This window comes from Podarcis cretensis (assembly GCF_951804945.1).
Source record: "Podarcis cretensis genome assembly, chromosome: 9".
Taxonomy (NCBI): domain Eukaryota; kingdom Metazoa; phylum Chordata; class Lepidosauria; order Squamata; family Lacertidae; genus Podarcis; species Podarcis cretensis.
Genome location: NC_137178.1, coordinates 14,663,037 through 14,684,531, shown reverse-complemented (window position 1 = coordinate 14,684,531; position 21,495 = coordinate 14,663,037). Strand labels below are relative to the sequence as shown.

General features: G+C 47.8%; 1 protein-coding gene across 1 annotated transcript; it reads left to right on the top strand.

The window, feature by feature from the left end:
* The first annotated feature begins 1,544 nt into the window (after nucleotides 1–1,544).
* On the top strand, nucleotides 1,545–18,720 carry NKX6-1 (NK6 homeobox 1). The gene is made up of 3 exons (XM_079989412.1): nucleotides 1,545–4,170; nucleotides 6,451–6,623; nucleotides 16,830–18,720. Exons 1-3 carry the CDS (start codon nucleotides 3,507–3,509, stop codon nucleotides 17,079–17,081), a joined length of 1,089 nt encoding a protein of 362 aa, XP_079845538.1. The 5' UTR covers nucleotides 1,545–3,506; the 3' UTR covers nucleotides 17,082–18,720.
* Nucleotides 18,721–21,495: the final 2,775 nt, after the last annotated feature.

Sequence of the window (21,495 nt, the reverse complement as noted above, 5' to 3'; positions counted from 1 at the left end):
CTATAGGCGTTTGTGGGATGGCAGCAGGAATTTGTTTTAGGGCATGGGATGCGGAATTGACTGACATAGTGGCTTGTTCACTGTTGGCTTAAAAAAAAATCCCCCACTCCAAATGAAGTATTTTATTATTCGGATTCTTTGGTGATATCTTCATATTCTGGGGTGACCTTAGCAAGCGCTCTCGTGTGTGTGAACGAATGTGGTTTTTTTTTTGGGGGGGGGGGTCCGTCATGTTAAATATATACAAATTCTCCAGTGATATCTCCATATTCCATTCTGATCCGCGCGTGTGTTGGGGGGGGGGCTGGGTTCGTCATATTAAAGATATACTGTTCTCCCCCCTCCAAGTGATATCTTCATATTCTGGTCGGATCCAAGCAAATGTGTGTGTGAATAAGGGAGAGGGGAGTCGCTAAGTTAAAGAAATAATAATCAGTCACCAAAACAGCGTTTGAGTCTCTAACCCAGGTAACTAACACTTGCTTGCGTCTGCCTTCCTTGCTGTGTCTGTGGCACCGGGGCTGGTTTGACTTTCAAAAACCTCCTCTCCCTTCTTATGCTGGGTTCCTGCTCGGGAAAACGTGGAGAAAGGAGATGGTGGGGTTGAGGAGCGGGTGGGGGGAAGAAAGGAAACTTGGAGAGCAACAAGGATCCAGGGGAACCACACACACCCCAATTAAAAAAACAACAACTCATTTACGCCTGCCTTTGCCTTACTGCAACCCGTCAATATACGACCAGGCAAGTTGGCTTCCAGTTAGGATTGGACGAGCTGGTTTTAATATGATGGCACACACACACACCCCGACAGACGGACGGACGGACGGACAGACACAACCCATTTAAACAGACGAGAAGTAAAACAAGGGAGCGGGGAAAGGGCTGGCAGAAGGAGGGAGTTGCTTTACTGCCCGGCTCAGGCGAGAAAGAGAGAGAGAGAGAGGCGGAGCGGGGTTTCCAGCATCTCTATAGGTTTGTTTAAGGAGCATCACATTCATTTACACAATACTCGGGACGATGGTCCATATGGTACTTAATCAGCCTTTCAAAAGAGGTCCCCGAGAACCAGACGCTGGCCTCCTTGGGATCTGATGCGTGACTTTTATTTTTTTATTTTTAAGAAAGCAAAGGATCAACACAGGTTCTTCTTCGTTCTTTCTTTTTTTCTCTTTTTTAAAAAAATGATTTTTCACGCGCTGCAAATCCTCAGATTTATCCCACACGGACGCGCTTTCTTCTTCCTCCCCAACCAATCAACTCCCCACCCTGCGCGCGCTTTTCTTCTGAGTCTCCTCCGGCGCTCCAACTTAACAGGGTCCGCGCTCAATATGCAAATGTGCGCCTTTGGCCGGGGCCGCCCCTTATCGAGGGAGGGAGGAGTGGGCTGGCCGCATCTCCCTGCCTCTCTCTCCAGATTCCTCCCCCCACCCCCACCCCCACCCCCCATAAAGAAGGCAGGTCCTATAGGGAGGAGACTGGTGCCCGCCTCTGCCCCTCCTTCCGCTGCCTCTTTTATTGACGCCTCTCCAAAGTTCTTGTCTTGCCCCCTTTATAGCGAAAGCAGACCGGGAGAGTGATGAAAATGTTTTATTGCTTTGGAGGGGCTGCGTCTTGATCTGTCAGACCGGAGGAAGAGAGATTGAGAAGCAAGGAGAAGCGACGAGAGCAAGACGCACCGAAATCCCAGCCCGGCAAAAGCAGATTCAAGAAGGGAGAGAGAAAAAAGGTGGTCGCGATTTTTATTTTTAAAAGGATGAGGCGGCCGAGGAGTAAAAGCTAGACCCAGTCCAGCGATGCTCGGGGAGCGGCGAGGAAAGAAGAGCGCACCCGGACCTTCTCCTGGCGTTTAGACGGCCAGAGGAGCGAAGCGAAGCTGCAAGATCCGTCCATGTCCCGGGAACAGGGAGCTCTTCTCCGCAGGCAGCCGCGCTCGGAGCCCCAGGCCGGGCGGGAGGAGAGCGCCAGCAGGAGATCCCTTTCGGACTCGGAGGCAGGAGCATGCCGAGGCCAAGAGGACCGGCTCCCAGGATCCACTGAAGTTCTGCTCCTCCTCGTCCTCCAGCCGCCCAGAGGCGAAGGCCGGGAGTCCCCGCCGTCAAGCTCGCCCGCCGGCCTGCAAGCGCCGGGAACCACAGCCTTTGCCTCGGCCGGAACTGCAGCCGCGTCTTGATCTACTCCCTGCAAGTGAATGTGCATTTCTTTCTTCCTCCCCGCCCGCCTCCTTCTCTCCCACCCCCGCTCAAGGACGGTGATTTTTGTTTTGTTTTGTGGCGGCAAAAGACTTGACGGTTCTTCTTCTCCACCCCGCCCCCACCAACCCCCATTTTTTATTTTTTGAAAGCTCAGTTCAGCGCAATTATCCACCCCCTCCCCGACGAAGCAGCGAAAGAAGGACTTTAAATACGGAAGGACTTTTACCTTTCCCAGCAGGGCGTCGTAGCATTCCTGAACTCCCCCCTAAAAAAACTTCTGCAGTCTCCCAGCTCCCCAAAGCAAGACACTTAATTTCTCTCTCTCTCTCTCTGCTCACCCGCCCCACCCCTGCTCCTAGAAGGCGGCCGCTTACAAACACCCACTCTCTTAAGAGAGGACACCAGTCATTAGATACCCTTAGATCAGGATAGGACCCCCCCCCCAGTTAGTGCTACTGTTCGCAGTAGCCTGAGATTTTGTGCTCTCCAATCCTTCCTCTTGTTTTATCAGCAGAATCTTCTTTGGCTGGGGTTTAGTTTCATTTTTTCAGAACAGTGGCCCCCAAGACTGCTCTCCGCCAGTGGCTGCACCACAGGGCACCCCGAATCTCCCCTCTTTCGGAAGAAACAAGGCTGGAATCTCTGCCTCAGCTCCTGAACGACCCCGAGATCTAAACCTTGGGCTCCCACAGACAGCCCACTCTCCGCTCTGAGACCCCAGGTTCTGGGGACTTCCCAGTGTATTAATCGAGCGTATTCCCAGCTCACCCAACCCTTCCAGATCAGGGAACCCCTTTTCAAAGCGCCCACAGACCAGGGACCTCTCTCTCCACCCTTAGTAGCAGGGAGACTCATTCTGCTTTCGCAGAACTAGGACTGCTCCCCGCGCCCCGCGCCGCCTTCTGCCTTTTCTGAAAACCCTGGAAGGCGGCCTGAACCCCCAAATCGGGACGCTGCTCAGACCCAGAGCAGGGAAACACCCCCAGTCCAGACAGGGTCCTTGTACCCGAATCTCAAGGAACAAATTGCCCCTGCACCCCAACACCAGGGCGTCCTCGCTTCCACAGTACCCCTAGAATCAGGCCTTCTTCCTTCTCCCCTCCCCTTCCAACAGCGGAGCATCCCCCTCCCTTCCCGCAGTTTTAGGGGGGCTGGTCAGTCCCACCCCCTTCTCCCTGGTTCCCTCCTCCGCCCCCAGTAGGAGGAACCCCCTGTCCTTTCCCCACCTCTGCCGTTCGAATCCCAGACGTCCGGCTTTCCGAGAGCGCAGGGGGTCGTCTCGGTGCAGCCCCTGGGAGGCCGCCCGGCCCGGGGATGCTGGCGGTGGGGCAAATGGATGGCACCCCCCGGCAGAGCGCCTTCCTGCTCAGCAGCCCCCCCTTGGCCGCCTTGCATAGCATGGCCGAGATGAAGACCCCTCTGTACCCCGCCGCGGCCTACCCGCTGCCACCCCCCACAGCAGGCTCGGCTGTTCCCAGTGGACCCTCGTCCTTGTCCTGTTCCTCCTCTTCCTCCTCCTCCTCGTCGTCTTCCTCGGCCTCGGCCTCTCCCTCGCCGCCGCTGGGCTCCCCGACGCCGGCCGGCCTCAAGCCCCACAGCACGGGGGCCCTGTCGGCGCTGGGTTCCCCCCCGCAGCAGCTCTCCGCCGCCACCCCGCACGGCATCAACGACATCCTTAGCCGGCCGTCCATGCCCGCCCTCGCCGTCTCCTCGGCCGCCGCCTGCTCCTCCTCGGTGGCCTCCTCGACGTCCGCCTCGCCGGCCGCTGGCCTCCTGGCGGGGCTGCCTCGCTTCAGCAGCCTCAGCCCCCCGCCGCCCCCGCCGGGCCTCTACTTCAGCCCCAGCGCCGCCGCCGCCGTGGCCGCCGTGGGGCGCTATCCCAAGCCCCTGGCCGAGCTGCCCGGCAGGACCCCCATCTTTTGGCCAGGGGTGATGCAGAGCCCGCCTTGGAGGGACGCGAGACTCGCCTGCACGCCGCGTAAGTAGCTCCGAGGGGTTCAAGGGGCTTTCCTACTCATGGAGACCCTCTTTCCCCAACGCCAGAACCGTTTCACAAAATTGCGCGCAGTGCGCACCCCGAGCTGGCCGTCTCCGCCAGCTGCAGCCCTTACCACTAGGCACTGTGGCCTCCCGGGCACGGGGATACTAAGTCTCCATGTGGCTCCTTGGACAGCGCAGCCCTCGCAACCCCGACCCCCAGGCACGGGCCCCTCGGATGGGATGGGGACAAAGTCACAGAGAGTGAGAGTGTCGCTCCATCAAAATCTCCAGGGTTACCCACAGTGGCTGTTACGCGCAAAATATGCCCATTGAAGGACTCCGTTGACCTCTAGGGCCCCATTTCGCCGCCCATCAATTTCCTCTAGCCCTTCCCAGATGTCTCCATTGGGTACCGAGACCCTCAGTCATTTGGCCTTCAACTCAGTCATCTCCAAAGGTCCTCTTCCTTGGGCAACGGGCTGTTGTGCTCTGGCCATCAGTCTTTGCGCCTGGAATTGGAGAGCTGGGCTGGATAAGCAGCGACGGGGTAGTTTAACCCGGGATGATATGATCCATTGCCTCTCCACTTCCCATCTGCTTCCACACACTCATCCATGCAGTGTTTGAGACCCATGCTTCCTTGACACGGCCTTGTCCCTAAACTACAAAACGCCACGCACTTGTTTACAAGGTCCCGGGGACAGTTCAGGTAAGGGGCACGATGCGCGCACTGCTGCCGCTCTCATCCCTGGCGTGTTCTCTGCGGGGTTACAGGAGTTTGAAAAACAGTTGCTCTACATAGTTGCTACCGGGACAAACAGGTTTTAAGTAGCAAATAAATGCCCTCTAGTCCAGTTCCACTCCAGCAGTACTTTAGAGGTAAACTTCGGTTTTGCCAGGCAATCCGCTTAACTGATACCGGAACCTCGGAGCCACAAGAGTAACTCTTCTGCACTTTTGAGGGTCGGCTTTTTAAAACTGCAGGGTGGGTGTTTTTTGTTTTGTTTTTGTTTTTGCACCAAGTAAACATGCACGCACGGTGCTGTGCTGCAAGAGAGAGGCTTTGGGCGCTCCTGCCCCCCCCCCCCGCCGGCTGCAGAAATAGTAGCTGTTCAAGGGAGCTTCACCCGCCGCGGCGATTTTTGTCTACTTTTGCAGTAGTAATTGACTAGCCGCGTTGCTTCTCTGTTTACCCCCAGCGGTTCTGAGGATGAATCCGTCCCGCCTCTGCTGACGCGCTGGACATTTTTGCTTCTTGCAAAATAAATCAACAATTTGGTTTATTTCTTAAAAAAGATACATTTGCCACAAACACGGTCATTTCCCCTTTCCGCACTTTAAAATCCAGCCTAGCGGCTTGTTTTCCCTGCGCGCCCCAATCCTACTCGGAAGTAACTCCCAGAGTGTTTAGCGGGTCTTACTCCCAGGTTAGGAGCATAGGATCTCAGCAACAGGGTTAAAGGCGACCTGTCACCCCATTCCCCCCTAAACCTAGACTGCAAGGAAGGAAGAAAAGCGTGGAAAGTTTTAGTTATTCGTTTTGGCCCTTTCTCAGAGGAAATGCGAGTGGCGGTGTGGCGAATTAAGCCCCCTTGTTTCTTAAACAAACGACTTGAGCTGCAGTTGTATGCAGAGCTACTGGGGAGTAAATCTTATTCGAATCAGTTGGGTTTACTCTTTAGTAAACAAGGTAAACTCAGCTGTGTAAGACTGCTCCTTGCTTGTTTGGGTTTTCCCTTTCTTTCATGCCTTTGAGGAGCTTGCGCTATTGAAAATAGGCGGCTTGATTTTAAAAAAATAAAATTCTCTGCTTTTTGGGAGGAATCTTTGATACAGGAGCGAACCTTCTGGTTTCGCAAGGAAGGGCAAATCGTTTTGAGTTAACATTTAATTGCCTTGGAGGACTTTCGAAAACTAAATATCAGTCTTGGACGTTGTTTTCAGAAAGGTGAACAACGATAAATTGCGTCTCTCTCTGTGAGTGTCTGCATAACTTTCTCCGAAGGCGATGCAATGCCTAAACCATTTCGAATTTGCACCTGTTTGTAAAATCCAGGATGCCCCAAACCGTCGCAGTTTCTTCAAAGAGGGCAGTTTTTCATTGCGAAAATTCCCCTAAGCAGGATTTTAAATACATATGTGCCGCACCACTCAGAGGGACTGTCAAGCGCACAGCGTATACATTTATGTCCATTGCTTTTAAAATAACAAATAATAATAAATATCTCGATATATACCTTCCTTCCTCCCCTCCCCTCCTGCGGACCCTTTCCTCTAGATCAAGGCTCGATTTTGCTGGATAAAGACGGCAAAAGGAAGCACACGCGACCGACGTTTTCCGGCCAGCAGATTTTCGCTTTGGAAAAGACTTTTGAGCAAACGAAATACTTAGCCGGGCCGGAACGGGCGAGGCTCGCCTATTCGCTGGGGATGACCGAAAGCCAAGTCAAGGTGAGAGTAGCAGGTCAGATAAAAGCCGATCTCTGCGGGCCCCCCCCCGCTCCTCCCTACTCCCTCCCCGTCTCTCCCCCCCCCCGCCCGCCCGCCCCAGCCACTGCTCATTCTGGGCGGGAGAGTGTTAGAACGCGGCCGATAAGAGGGAGATATGGATGAACAAAAGGGATCGGGCGCGTGCCCTCCATATCGCTTTCATCTTGCAATGGACAGAGGGACCGCTCGCGTGCCTTTCCTTACCGCATTGTTGCTGCCGCACGGATTTTGAAAGACAGGGGGAAATATAAATAATATAAATATAAATTCTAAGCTGTTTTTCCTAATTTGTAGCTTTAGATAATTATACATAAGAGTAAGGTACAGCTATTTCGTTAATGATTTTTTATTATTATTATTTAATATACTGGCTAATTATAATAGCCATGTTGAGTTTACAAACTGACCCACAACTAAATTTTTTACCTATTTGTTTGCAGTTAGTGCTATTTCATACCCCCACAAAAATGAAGGAAATAGAAGACTAAATGTTCTTATATTTCCAATGATCCTCTACCTCCTCAGCTTGGGAACATTCTTGCCCATCTCTTACTTCGGAAATAAGTTGTAATAAAATGGAGGAACTTCTGCCCTTACGAAAAATAAAATAAAATAAAAGTTGTTCTGGATCGTGTTATGATTTGGGAGAAAAGGCCAACTAAATATTTTTATGGAGATATATTTATGACTTGGGGCGAAGTGGGGTTAATATCTCCCTTAAGGGGAGAATTTCTTTTTTTTTTTAAGGACCACGATCCCAAACGCCGTTGAGAACTATTGAAAAGAGTATAGGCGTCCCGCTCTTGAATGCATTTACTCGTGAGTAAATGCCACCGTGGATAAAGGGTCGGGTCTGCAAGGGAGCTGAAAGGAGACTTCTTTAGAAAAAGGGATTTCGATAGAGTGACCTCCCACCGGAAGGTGACTATTTAAGTGAGGAGGTCATTAAGAGAAACAATTTCTGGGCACTAAGTTTCGCCCAAGTCTAATGAATCTCACGTCACTCGCGGTGGGAGTCCACGGGGCTGCTCCGGTGTGAGGATTGCAGCAGCTAATTTAGTACTGCTTTCAATACAGCATTAATGACTGCAGTCATATAAGGCGATCACTTTGGATTCGGAGCTCCGTCCAGGGGCATTAAATCAAAGGGTAGTTTTGCCACTGACATCACTTGGACGGTAGTGGTTTTTGCACCTAACACGTATTTATTAGACAGGGGTAGCCGTGTGAAGTCTTTTCCAGGAGAGACAACCAAAGAGTATTGGGACGCCTTGGGCTTTATTATAGGATATGCTTTCCTGGACCAAAGTCCACTTCAATCAGATGCATAGATGGACTCCAGAAACCCCAAGCTGATGCCATAATAAATGGGTTATTCTATATTATTAGATTAATTAGGTCCGTGGGCCAGAAGTCCCCCCCCCAACGGTCTATTTGGAGCCACAAAACTATATTAAAGTACCAGCAACATCTAGTATTCAGCTGTAAGGCAACAGATTTAAATGCTGAGTGATTGGGTTGTGGTTCTTATAGAAAAAAAAGTGATCCTGAGACTGCATTCAAAAGCCTGTATTTTATACATAATTATGCATTTATACGTAGCATTCTATGTAGCTGCATAAAAGGAACAGGAAAATGAAACGAGTGCTCCAGTAAAATGACACTCCTGTATTTTCGGATGACCCCTCATAGGGATTTATTTCCTAGTAAACATTTATAGGATTGTACTGGAGGACTATTAAAGCTACAATCCTATAGTCCGTTGAAATGGGTGGGGCTTACTTCTGAGTAGACACGTGTAGGGCCGCACTGTAATGGTTGCAAAGTTTGGTTGCGCATGGCTTCTTTCCCAGGCTGATTTGGATTTTTAGAATTATTTTTAGCACGTGTCTGGAACCCCAGAGCCCTTCGTTTGAGCCATAGAGATCCATTCCTTTGAATTAGCAGAATTAGCAGGCATAAAAAGTAGATTGAGAGCCCACGAAGGCCTCCCTCCACCGCTCCCTTGATTGTGGTTATATCAAGGGAAAACGAGGAGATGCCTTGTCGCAGAGGGGGACTGTAATGCGAGTACAGTGTATCTGTAGGGTTCCACTACCCCTCAACTCTCGCCACCCCTTTTTCCAAAGGGAAAATTCTCCAGACAACGTTTGGAACAAATGTAGCTTAACAGACTGGGGTGTGTGTGCGTGTGTGTGTGTTCAAAGAGGGTGTGTGTGTGTGTGTGTGTGTGTGTGTGTGTTCCTTTATAGATTGTCTCTTCTTCCTGAAGTTATCTAGAGACTCTCATTTGTCACTGTAAATATATGGGAAAGAACGTGAATAAATTACTGAAGTACTTGTATATACTAGGAGCAGAAGCCCCAGCTACTTATTGCAGTGAGTTTGGGGAGGGGGAAAAGTGTATTGTGCATCAAATGTGTATTGTGAACATGACCGTGCAGTTATAGGGAATTATTATTATTATTATTATTATTATTATTATTATTACATACAAAAATATTTTCCCTTGCCATGTATCTTTCTTAAGGCTACTTTCCTAATTTTCTGAGCAGATAGATGTATTATTAGAGCGATGTATTATTAGAGGTGATGGAATGTATTTGTTGCACACCAAAGCTCTTACGGACCCATTCTTCCCAGAGAAAAACCCGCAGGACTCATTTAAATCTCATTGATTCGAACAGAAGTTGAGCAGCACTAACTTTTTGTGTTTATAATCTCCTGGACTAGATAAAAGTGTCCCACTGATTTCAGGGAGACGTGGATCCCAATCCTATACACATCTAATCCGAAGGAGATAATATTAGGTCTAATGAGGCTTGCTCCCAAGTAAGGCTATCATCTTATGCACTTTCACCTGGAAACAGGTTCCATTGCACTCAGCTGGGCTTATGTCTGAGTTCATGCACACAACATATGTGCATAGGATTGTAAGATTTACTCCCAAGTAACCCTTCACAACATAGTGTGAGCAATTCTTTCTGGACTGGAAACGGAGGCAGCCTCATTGAGTTCAATCCACAGAAGTTCCCTTAAGACAGGGTGATTTGTACGAATGTAGTTAGATCTAAAAGAACAACAGTCCTGCCTTTTTTGGGGGGAAAGTGTAAAGATATTAATAGTGGAGCGGGGGTGGCAGGGGGAGTTGCAATGGCTACTTTTAGCACAGTCTACTTGAGTACCCTTCTTTCAAACCACCCGGTGCCAGGGATTTATAGACCTAAGAAGGAGGAGAGCTTTCCCTTTGAATTACCCTTAAGAAAAGCAATAACAAATGAGGATGCGCATATTTTGGTGTGACAGATTGGGGAGAGGGGAGTGCAGTGCAGCTTGGTATATTTTTATTTCAGTCTGGAGGGGAGGGAAAGCAAATAAGCAAAAAGATAGAGAGACAGTAGTAAAACAAATAAGGGAGAAGAAAGAAGAAGTGGTGTGTGGATGTAGAGACTTTAGCAGAAAATAAAAAGTGCAAAAATGAGAGACAGTCCACATATCATTATGCAAAAGCTTGTTTTAGTGCACAGATCAACATTTGCTTGTTTATGACAATCCTGCCCGCAGCTGTGCTGCTAAACTCCTGCTGTCTTCAACAGGAGTTAAGCATCATTTGTGCAGGGAGTCAGCCCAGCTCTGGGTGCTCCTTTGGACAAAATGTGAAAGAGTGAAACAAAGTTATAGGGAACAGAAATTTTAATTAAGATGTTAGTGCATCAGGGTGGGGAAAAGCTCCTTAGTGCCAGACATAAACATGCTATTTCTGGGCACCATCCAGCCATGGTTAAATACTTTTGCATGCCATTGATTTGAATAGAAGAGAGTCAAGCAAATCCTCACCTCTACTATACAAATCAATGGCATTTAAAGGTATGCAGAATGTCAGCTAGATTATGTTAATGGTTGTTGTCATAATTTACATACAGCACAACCAATGCCCAGAACACTTTACGGGACAAGTAGGCCAAAGAAAAATTGCAGTGCGGTTCTCTGCCCCGAGAAGCCTACAGTTTAAATTTTGCCCGGAGGGTGGTGTGGGGTGAAAGGAATGGAAGGAATGGGGGAGGCAAAATAAGGAAAGAATGTAGCGTGACTTACTGTTTACTCAGAAGTAAATCATAGTCATAGTAGTAATGCGTAGGACTGCAGGATTGCAGAAGGGTACAAAAACTAGGAGGTTAATCTGGCCACCCTAACATAACCACAATGAAAGCACTGAGAAATACTTATATTAAGCACTCACACCGTTTTATGCAATAAATCACTCCAACACATCAACATGACTTCTGCTATAACGGCATTGGCGATCACAATATGCTAATATTTGCCTTCCTAATAATAACTCTATCTTGCGAAAGCTCCTTGGTCTTTGAAGAAGCAATTGTTCTTATGCAGAACAGCAACAATAAATGAATATGTCTGTCCTGATTGCTAAGTGAGTAAGTAGGCGAATGTTATAATTTCCATGGCAGCAATTACAATAGCTTTGCGGTGGTCACAATAATCATGGAACGGATAGCAATTATTGATATAATTGTTAACACTGATGGGAATCATATGCTGATAGTTTTAAAAGCTGGCAGTGAAAGCAACTGCTGCAGCTATCAAAATTACTATTATTCATTTGTGTTTTTAATAGGGGATTTATTTGCAGCAGTATGAACACCAATAATTAAAGAATGCTAAAATACCAGTGCACAATGTGATATGGATATGAAAAGTCAATTTGGAATATTAGTCCAAAATATCACTCTTGGCAGCGATAAAATTGGGATGCCCAGTGGCATCCTGACCTCATTTACTTGGGAAGTTCCATTGATTCCAACGGGACTCCCAGGACTACCCAGAGTTAGTAGCTCTGAATGGGGACCCACACGCATATCAGAAGACATCCAGTGAATTCACACTGCGATGCACTTGAGGATAGCCATGCAGAGGCACATCTGCTCTGTATTGCTCATGCATGCCTAAGAATCTTTCTGCAAACGGATCTGCCTTGTTGGATGGAGGAAGTGCATTTAGACTGCAGGATTGCTGCTCTAACGATACTAGCCATGCAATCATGACACTGGGTGAGACCTAACAGCGGTTGCTTGGTAGTGTTAGTTCACAGTGCCACTTACAACTGGCAGGAGAAGGGGCACAGTCCTGTCTACTGGCAAACTCCCTTGGGCAAACCTCGCTGAAATGGATGGGAGGCAGTTGTGCAATTGGGAAGGTAATGCTAGACTCTGGACTGAATTGTCTTATTGGGCGGGGAGTGGATGGACTCCTGAGAATCTAAGGTTTAGATGATGATGTGTGTTTTTCCATTTATTTTAAAAATGTGATAATTCAGACCATCTGCATGTTTGACTTTCTGGCTCCATCTCCTAAGTGGGGCTTTGGGCTTGTTACCGTATTTGTATCCTTATCTACTGCAGTAAGTTTGCAGATGATCTTAAAATAACAGATAAGTTAATAGGAAGTTCATGAACATGACCAAGAGCTGCTTGGGTGTTTTTTTTTTAATAAAAAAATGCTTAATAATAATAATAATAATTTATTTATACCCTGCCCATCTGGCTGAGTTTCCCCAGCCACTCTGGGCACTTCCAATCAAGTGTTAAAAACAATACAGCATTAAATATTAAAAACTTCCCTAAACAAGGCTGCCTACAGATGTCTTCTAAATGTAAAGTAGTTGTTTATCTCTTTGACATCTGGTAAGGAGGGTGTTCCACAGGGCGGGCGCCACTACCAAAGGCCCTCTGTCTGGTTCCCTGTAACCTCAGTTCTCACAATGAGGGAACTGCCAGAAGGCCCTTGGCGCTGGATCTCAGTGTCCGAGCTGAACGATGGAGGTGGAGACGCTCCTTCAGGTATACTGGACCGAGGCCATTTAGGGCTTTAAAGGTCAGCACCAACACTTTGAATTGTGCTCGGAAACGTACTGGGAGCCAATGCAGATCTCTCAGGGATATTGCTCAACAAATTATTGTCATAAGGGTAATGTAGCCAATTCATAGTTGGTCATCAAGTTTTAGAGTGATGTACGTCTGTTCTGGAAACTGCACATGATTCACAAGTGTCTGCTGCCTAAATCCATTGCCAAGTATTCACCACTAGAGGCATCATAGTCAACTTATTACAACATGTTGTATGTCCAGCCTGCACGACTGCCCCTCAAGCCCTGCCCAGATGCCACCTCCAATGGAAGATGCCACTCACTGCCCTCCCATTCATTTTTACAGGGTCTTCCAGAGAAGCAGGTGTGAGTGGATCATGTCCAAATCATCTGGAAGTGAGAGCTAAATGTAGCATCTCCAGCAAAGAGATATATTAAGACCTGACTCAGTCGCTTTAAAGAAGGCTTGCAAATGTTGTAGCCGGTAACAACTTAGAAGAGCAGTTTCCTTCAAATGTGTGTTTGTGTGTGAAAGGATGGAGAAGGCCTCCCCTAGTATCACACATGCTACACACGGTTTCTGTAATATTTGTTTTGACAATCATTTTTTTTTATCTCCTTTCTTTTAAACCGACCAAGGGAATTTAACAGACTTGAAAAAAGAGACTTTATTTGTACTATTGTTACCCAAGAAGAATATTTAATAAAAAATATATTCAGAACAAAAACATAGACAAATGAATTTAACCAAGTGCACCATAAACAATTGAAATTGGCGGTCTTTATATGATCAATAGGCAAAATGGTGCTAACTTTTCATCATACCTTTATGATGAAAGATTGCACAATTAAACAACAGCAAAAGCAACTTTGGGTTACCACATAAGAAGGTGCCTTATAACAAGTCAGGCCACTGGGCTTTATAACTCAGGGCTGTCTACAATGAGTAGAACATCTCTCCAGTGTTTCAGGCATCAAGTATTTCGCAGTCCTCCCTGAAGACACTGGGCATTGAACATGGGACCTTGTATATGTAGAACATGGCCTCTACAACTCCCCAGTTTAAGTTGATTTGTTCAAAGGGGCAGGGTCATCCCTAGTGGTTGACTAGGTTGGCACCCACCAGGGCACAGGCCCAGGGGTGCAAAAATGCTGCCCCTCCACTTTGATTCAGAGTGGTTAGGAACCTGCCCACCCACCCACCTGCTGCCTGGAATATTCCTCTGTTGTTCTGAGTTGGCAAGGCATGCAGGCTTCTCTGAGCACCTTGGCAGAGGCACTCAAGAGATGGGATAGGGGCACTGATACAGCCAAGGGCACAAGGCAGCCTAGGTAAAGGTAAAGGTAAAGGTACCCCTGCCCGTACGGGCCAGTCGTGTCCGACTCTAGGGTTGTGCGCTCATCTCACTGGCCGGGAGCCAGCACTGTCTGGAGACACTTCCGGGTCACGTGACCAGCGTGACAAAGCTTCTCTGGTGAGCCAGCACCAGTGTAGCACACGGAAACGCCATTTACCTTCCCGCTATAAAGTGGTACCTATTTATCTACTTGCACTTAGAGGTGCTTTCGAACTGCTAGGTGGGCAGGAGCTGGGACCGAAAGACAGGAGCTCACCCCGCCGCAGGGATTCGAACCGCCGACCATACGATCGGCAAGTCCTAGGCACTGAGGTTTTACCCACAGCGCCACCCGCGTCCCAAGGCAGCCTAGGTATGCCTCTGCAAAAGGGACATTCCCCCCCCCGCCCCGAAGTCCTTCTGCACAAATTCCATGGTGCATGGGAATGAATGAGAACTAGGCAAGGGCTCTGCTCTTCACAGCTCCCATTCATTTCAGCAAGGCCCACACAGGAGAACTTCTAGTGCATGGGTAGGCAATCTAAGGCCCGGGGGCCGGATCCGGCCTAATCGCCTTCTAAATCTGGGCCGTGAATGGTCTGGGAATCAGCATCTTTTTACATGAGTAGAATGTGTGCTTTTATTTAAAATGCATCTCTGGGTTATTTGTGGGGCACAGGAATCCGTTCATTTCCCCCCAAAAAATATAGTCCGGCCCCCTGCTGAAAAAGTTTGCTGACCCCTGTTCTAGTGGCTTAGACTCTTGGGCAGGGATCACTTATGACTGCAAGCAACAAACTCAAGAGTAAACCCTATCACTTTCATTAGCACTGACTTCCAAAGAAGTGGATTTATGATCCTGGTGTGGAGGGTTGCCTTGCTTTCTTTTAACTAGGTTGGTTATTGTCCCCACAGATGTTGATTATTAATTTTTAACCAAATCAGCTTCAGATCTAAGCACATGGTCTTTACTGAGATACCGGTTGTTTGGAAGCTAATAGTTTGTAAAAGCAGCTGTTGCCTGTGCTATAGGGTAGCTAGTACAATGCCCTCCAGCCGTTGCGGGACTATGGAATTATTAAAACTAATACAAAATAATTTGAAGAAGGAGGTATATTTGAGGGAAGCACAGATCTATGGGCACAACCCGTTATTTAAACCCTTTTACCAGTTTGCCAGGTACAGGCAGGGTGTTCCTGTAGAATCTAGATGAAATAGAATTCTAATCTCAGTGTCCATTACATACAAAACCAGGGGAGCATACACTACCTCACTTTGCATATAAATGTTGGTACTTAATTTCCTTTAATCAGGAGGCGTATGCTGGGTTTTCCCCCCACATGTGGTTCTTTAGTACAATGGGGATACTCGTATGCACTGGTGGTTTTTAGCATGGAATCTTAAATTATTTGGATTAATTAACAAGGTCGCAGGTGGCGAATGACTGAAAGCAATATTATCACGATCGTCTGAAGGCAATATGGTCTTGCTGCAGCTAAGGAGAGCTGGAGGGAGCCCTGTGTAAGCCGTCTTGAACTTCCATTGGGAGAAAGGCAGGGTGGCCCCATTAGGGCAGGACTTCGGGGCAGAAGTTCAGGGTGCCACTTGGGATGAGTACGTCTACACAATTGACTTGCCACATTTTGAAGTAATGCAGACTGGACAGCTCAGTCGGTAGAGTTTGAGACTTAATCTCAGGGTTGTGGTTTGAGCCCCACATTGGGCATTGCAGGGGGGTGGACTAGATGGCCCTTGAGGTCCCTTGCAACTCTACAATGCTATAATTCTATTTTACCATCTAAATAGGTCCCGGTGAGACCATCAAGTTCAAAGTGTAAACTTGCCTAACTGCACCAGTGATACGAACTAGCTGAATTAGCCATTCCATAATTAGAGGCTGCAGTTTTATGCAGATGATGCTCCGTCAGGAATTTCTAAAGTGAGGTGTTGTGTGTGGTTTAGGGAGACGCCAGACAAGCCACTGTATTCTGCTCTGGTCAGACCCCACCTGGAGTACTGTGTCCAGTTCTGGGCACCACAGTTCAAGGAGGACACTGACAAACTGGAACGTGTTCAGAGGAGGGCAACCAAAATGGTCAAAGGCCTGGAAACGATGCCTTATGAGGAACGGCTAAGGGAGCTGGGCAGGTTTAGCCTGGAGAAGAGGAGGTTAAGGGGTGATAGGATAGCCATGTTCAAATATATAAAAGGATGTCACATAGAGGAGGGAGAAAGGTTGTTTTCTGCTGCTCCAGAGAAGCGGACACGGAGCAATGGTTCCAAACTACAAGAAAAAAGATTCCACCTAAACATTAGGAAGAACTTCCTGGCAGTAAGAGCTGTTCGACAGTGGAATTTGCTGCCAAGGAGTGTGGTGGAGTCTCCTTCTTTGGAGGTCTTTAAGCAGAGGCTTGACAACCATATGTCAGGAGTGCTCTGATGGTGTTTCCTGCTTGGCAGGGGGTTGGACTCGATGGCCCTTGTGGTCTCTTCCAACTCTATGATTCTATGATTCTATGATTCTAAGTTTCACACTCACCCTTCCTTTCTCAAGCCTATTCGAATTAAGTTCCACTGAGTTGGATGGGGCTTGTTCCCAGGAATTTAGGTATTACCACTTTAACTGTTGACAGGTGAGCACAGAACTCAGAGTTGCGAGTCACCCCGGATTAATGGATTAATCCGGATTAAGAGTGCATATGCCGGAGTCTTTGGTGAGGCCAGATCCCCTCCTTCCTGCCTGCTTGAGAACGTGAGAAGCAGGTTTAAATTCGCATCAACGGATGATAGAGCCATCTAGCCGATCGCTCCGGATTCGTTAATCCGGATCGAATGAAAAACTGCGCCTAAACGGAACTCGGGTGGCCTCGCGAGGTGGGGGGGGGGGTGGAAACTGGGTCTCTTGCTTTACCTCGTTTCTCTTGCTCTCTCCGCGCCCTTGTGCAGGTTTGGTTCCAGAACCGGAGGACCAAGTGGCGGAAGAAGCACGCGGCTGAGATGGCTACGGCCAAGAAGAAACAAGATTCCGAGACGGAGCGGCTGAAGGGCGCCTCGGAGAACGAGGAAGACGACGACGACTACAACAAGCCCCTGGACCCCAATTCGGACGACGAGAAGATCACGCAGTTGCTGAAGAAGCACAAGACCGGGGGCGCCAGCCTCCTCCTTCACACCTCGGAGAACGAGGGATCCTCCTAGACGGCAGAGATCCCGCCTAGATCCCGCCCGGTAGAAGGAGAGCGAGGAGCCCCGATCTCATCAATCCATCCATCCATCCCCGACGGCTGCTTCTTCCACGACCCTGCACCCCCTCCAGACAGATGTACAGATCTATTTTTCTACCCAGAGAAGAAGGAGAAGAGGTTCCCCGACGTGTTTCAGTTTTGTTTGCTGCTGCTGCTGGTGCTGGTGGTGCTGGTGGGGGATGACTGTCGGCGGGCCGGCTGTGCGGCCCCCGCTTCCCTCCCTGATTCCGCAAAGGGGATCGGCGCGGCTCCACGGTCAACTTCGTTCTCCCCTCTCTGCCCCCTGCTGGCCAGACTCAGAACTACATCCGTGGGCGACTCTGTAAATACCGTAATGGGGGGAAAAAGCGAGCGGACTTCTTTGACTGTGAATATTTAACGTGTACAATACTTTGGTTTCTTGTTCGTTTGAGTGTATGTGTGTGTGTGCGCGCGCGCGCGCCTAGAAAGAGTGCGTTGGCTGTTTGCATTTCCTTTACTCCTCCGTGTGGCTTTATTGGGGGAAAGCTCGCTTCTAAAAGTCCTTCTCGTTCTGTTTCAGTAGTGAGATTTGTGGCATATGAAAGCAGGTAGGGATTTATTTTCTGAAATAGCTCATAATTGTTCTCCTGTCCCTCTCCTTCGCTGGCTGCGCAATATGTCTAATCCGTGCCAGAGTTGGGGCTCCGAAAAGGGAGACGGAAGGAAATATAACCAGTTTCGTTTCAGCGAATCGTCTTCTGTCAGTGTAAGACTAGGCAAGTTTGAGGGTCACACAGGAGTCTTCATCAGACAGAAGCAGAATTTTGTGTAATGTTGGCATTTGCACAGTTGGCTACAGCCTCAGATTTGAATTTAGTCGCTCTGCTCCCCTGCACACTTCCTTGGAAGCGAGATCCTTTGAATTCATCTAGATATTCTTCCAAGTGAATGGCTACAAATTTTCCTTTATTTCCCCTCAGTTTTAATTGAGTCCTAGAAAATGAAGCTAATGATCTCTTTTGCTGTTTGCCAAGCATAAAATGTTCCTTATGCCAGATGCCAATAAGGCTATTTAATTACTAGCATCTGATTTAATTTAAATTTAATTTTTTTGTTTGGTTTTCTTTTCTTTTTTTTTTTGGAAGCAGGCCTGGGAGAAATGAGTATTTTTAAATGGTTGACCTTACCTGTTCCCAGAAAAAAGGTGTATTAAATTTGCTGTGGAGTTATGTTCCAACTTCTTCCTGCTCAAAAAGAAATTCCCCCATTCGTTTTAGTTACTGTAATTGACTTTGAAAAATGTGGAGTACAATATTGGTTTCCCCCTTTTGTATAATAACGAACACTGTAGACTGTCCACCCCCCCTTTTTCTTTTAAAAGCTAATGATAACATTGTATTAGCATCTTAACCTTTTATTAATTTATATGAAAACAGTTCGGTTTGTAAAGAGAACAGCAGTAACAACATCCTTTGCAAGACCAGTTCAATGCCATTGCACTTTGTTTTTTTTTGTGTTTTTTTAAAAAAGATAAAACAATTAAAATCAGCGACAAAACAAGACGTCTCTCGCCTGGAAGAAAGAGTGGGGGAAGGGGTGTGTGAATATAATGCGATCTCGTCTGAGATTAAATAATAAAATTGGTCGTGCAGAATCTGATCAATTATTTTTGTGGCTTTCTACACTTTGCAAAAGCAATTAAAAAAAGAAGCCAAGCATCCTTTAAAAGAGAGAACTTGATCATGAAATGCATATTGGAAGAAGTGGTTGCAATATGTAACTTCCTGGGGAAGGAAAAGTTTCGAAGTTTCCGTATTTATTCGCTGCTAGGTCGTTTGTAAACCAACACATCGCTGGGCATTTTTCAGTTGGATGAAAGAAGGATATCGCGTAATTCCCACGCGGAGCGCGGGAAAGAGTAAATGTTGCAATGATACAGGAGAAGAGAGAAATAATTTGCTACTGTTAGATATTTCCTATACTGTATCTATTTAGAAAGATAGAATTTCCTACTGAATCTATAACACCAGCTCCTTATTTCTAATCAATACGATTTCAAAGTTTGTGCCCACTCTCCTCCCAAAACGAATTAGAGAAGGACTTACAAGAAGGATGGGAAACATATGCGGCCTGCTATATGTTTATAGAATCACAAAATTGGAAGGGATCTAAGGGTCATCTAGTCCAACCCCCTGCAATCTCACCTAAAGCATCCACGGCAGATGGACGTCCAACCTTAGAAACCTCCACGGAAGTAGAGTCCACCACCTCTGGAGGGAGACTGTTCCACTATCAAACAAATTTAATTGTCAGAAAGATTTTCATCAGCCTCCTAGGGGCTGGTGGGAGTTGTAGTCCCGCAACATATGGCAGGCTGCAAGTTCTCCACCTTTGGACAGGTATTACACAGCACCCACATCTAGTTAAGCGTCCAAGAACCTAAGTGTGAAGGAGCAAGATGTCCCCAAAGCCTAGCAAACACACTAACCAGAAACTAACCGGGACGGAAGTCAGAGCGCACGGAAACCTTTTACCTTCCCGCGGGAGCGGTACCTATTTATCTACCTGCACAGGCCTGCTTTCGAACTGCTAGGTTGGCAGGAGCTGGGGCTCACCACCGTCGTGCAGATTGGAACCTCAGACCTTCCAATCAGCAAGCCCAAGAGGCTCAGTGGTTTAGACCACAGCGCCACCTGCGTCCCTGTACCTCTTGGTACCCAGCCCCAGAGTAGGAGAAGACTTCCTCGAAAGGTGGTGGGCAGTCTCCTTCGTTGGAGGGTTGGCCGGGCCATCTATCAAGGATTATTTAGGGTTTGTCTAGATGGCCCTTGTGGGTCCCTTTCAACTCTTATGATTCTCCGTGGTTACCACCTTGCCTTATCTTACCTTGCTGGAGAGAAACAGGACTGGGTCTAGGTCAGTGCTTGGGTGCTATTTTGGGTCCACGACAGATGAAAGGAGAGATTGTGATGTAAGCCTTTTAATATTACTTTAAATCTCAGAACCAACACGACAAATTGGGACGGGAGAGTGATGGGTTTAGCGGAAAGAGCAGATCTCCGCTTTCCCACCTGTCCCACGTGTTGTGTGGATGAGCCCCTAGCTTAAGATTCCCACAAGGGATGGTTTAGACTGAGGCAAACGACCAGAGGGATCAGGGCCGCAGGTAGCTGATTTTAAATGCTGGGGCCTCGGTGAATACTTCACTTTCTCCAAACTCTGGATCAAGTCAGCCTTGCTGGAGCGGGGTGCTGCTGCTCATTCTGCTGCTGGACCCCCGGGAGAGCTAGACTTCTTTCTGATCAATGACAGTCCGACGGGACGGGATGATATAGAGCCTTGGCTCAGTGGAAGCGCATTTGCTTTGCGCGCAGACGGTGCAAGGTTCAATTCGCGGCGTCTCGAGGTAGCAAAGCGGATTTCTCTGAAGCTTTGGAGAGAGCTGCGCTGAACACGTGCGTTTCTCTGCACCGAAACCTGGTGACGATCCTTCCGGGCAAGCCACGCGCGGGGGGCATTCCTCGCGAGTAAGGAAGATGCTTCCTTTAGATGAGAGTTGGAGCGCTGGATGCTGGCGAGCGAGGGAAGCTTGCTTGGAAGAAACGAAACGCACTCCACGCTCTCCGCTCCAGAGTCGCATTTTAAAATGCTGGAAATCGAAATCAGGGCTTTTCCCTCCTGAAAGTGGCTTCCTAGAAGAATCATAGAATTGTAGAGTTAGAAGGGACCCCGAGGGTCATCTAGTCCAACCCGCCCCCCCAATGCAGGGATCTCAACACGCGTCCCCCCATCAAATTTGAAACCATACCAGACCCTGCTCAGCTCGATGCAGGTGCAGAGCATCTCATAGGATCTCAATACCAGCTATAATCATAATAAGCGAAAATGATAGTTTTTAGCAACGTTATCATCACAGCAAAGAACCACAGACTTTTAGCACAAAAAGAGCAGCAACAACAAAGCAACAATGAATAATGGTCATCATCATTATGACATCAAAACATCCCAAATTTTAACCACGAGTTAGGAACCTTTGTCCTCAAATAACACTACAGGGGTAGCTTTTCTTTGAACCAGAAAAAGGAAAGTTTGAATAATGAGGGCAGACGTTTGGTTCGATCCCTCTGCATATTTCTTTGAGCGTCAATGTTCTGCCCTTCTAGGGTAAATACACCACCCAGGGTTGCTTACAACATAATTAAAAAACAAAACACATACAAACCAACACCATATAAACAGTACATAACAATGAGGAAAGTGACAGACCCGGCACTTTAAAAAGCAGCAACCGTTTTTACGCCGGTGCAAGGGCAAGGAGCCTTCATTGATCAGCCATGAAATTTACCGGGTGACCCTGGGCCCGTTAGTTGCTCAGCATAACCTGATGAGAACCACGCTCGCCTAGT

What these genes read in the sequence shown, in the direction of transcription:
- NKX6-1 (XM_079989412.1), top strand. Translation starts at nt 3,507, where the DNA reads ATGCTGGCGGTGGGGCAAATGGATGGCACCCCCCGGCAGAGCGCCTTC. An exon ending in GAGACTCGCCTGCACGCCGC is followed by an intron (nt 4,171 to 6,450) that starts GTAAGTAGCTCC and finishes CCTTTCCTCTAG; the next exon opens with ATCAAGGCTCGATTTTGCTG. An exon ending in TGACCGAAAGCCAAGTCAAG is followed by an intron (nt 6,624 to 16,829) that starts GTGAGAGTAGCA and finishes GCCCTTGTGCAG; the next exon opens with GTTTGGTTCCAGAACCGGAG.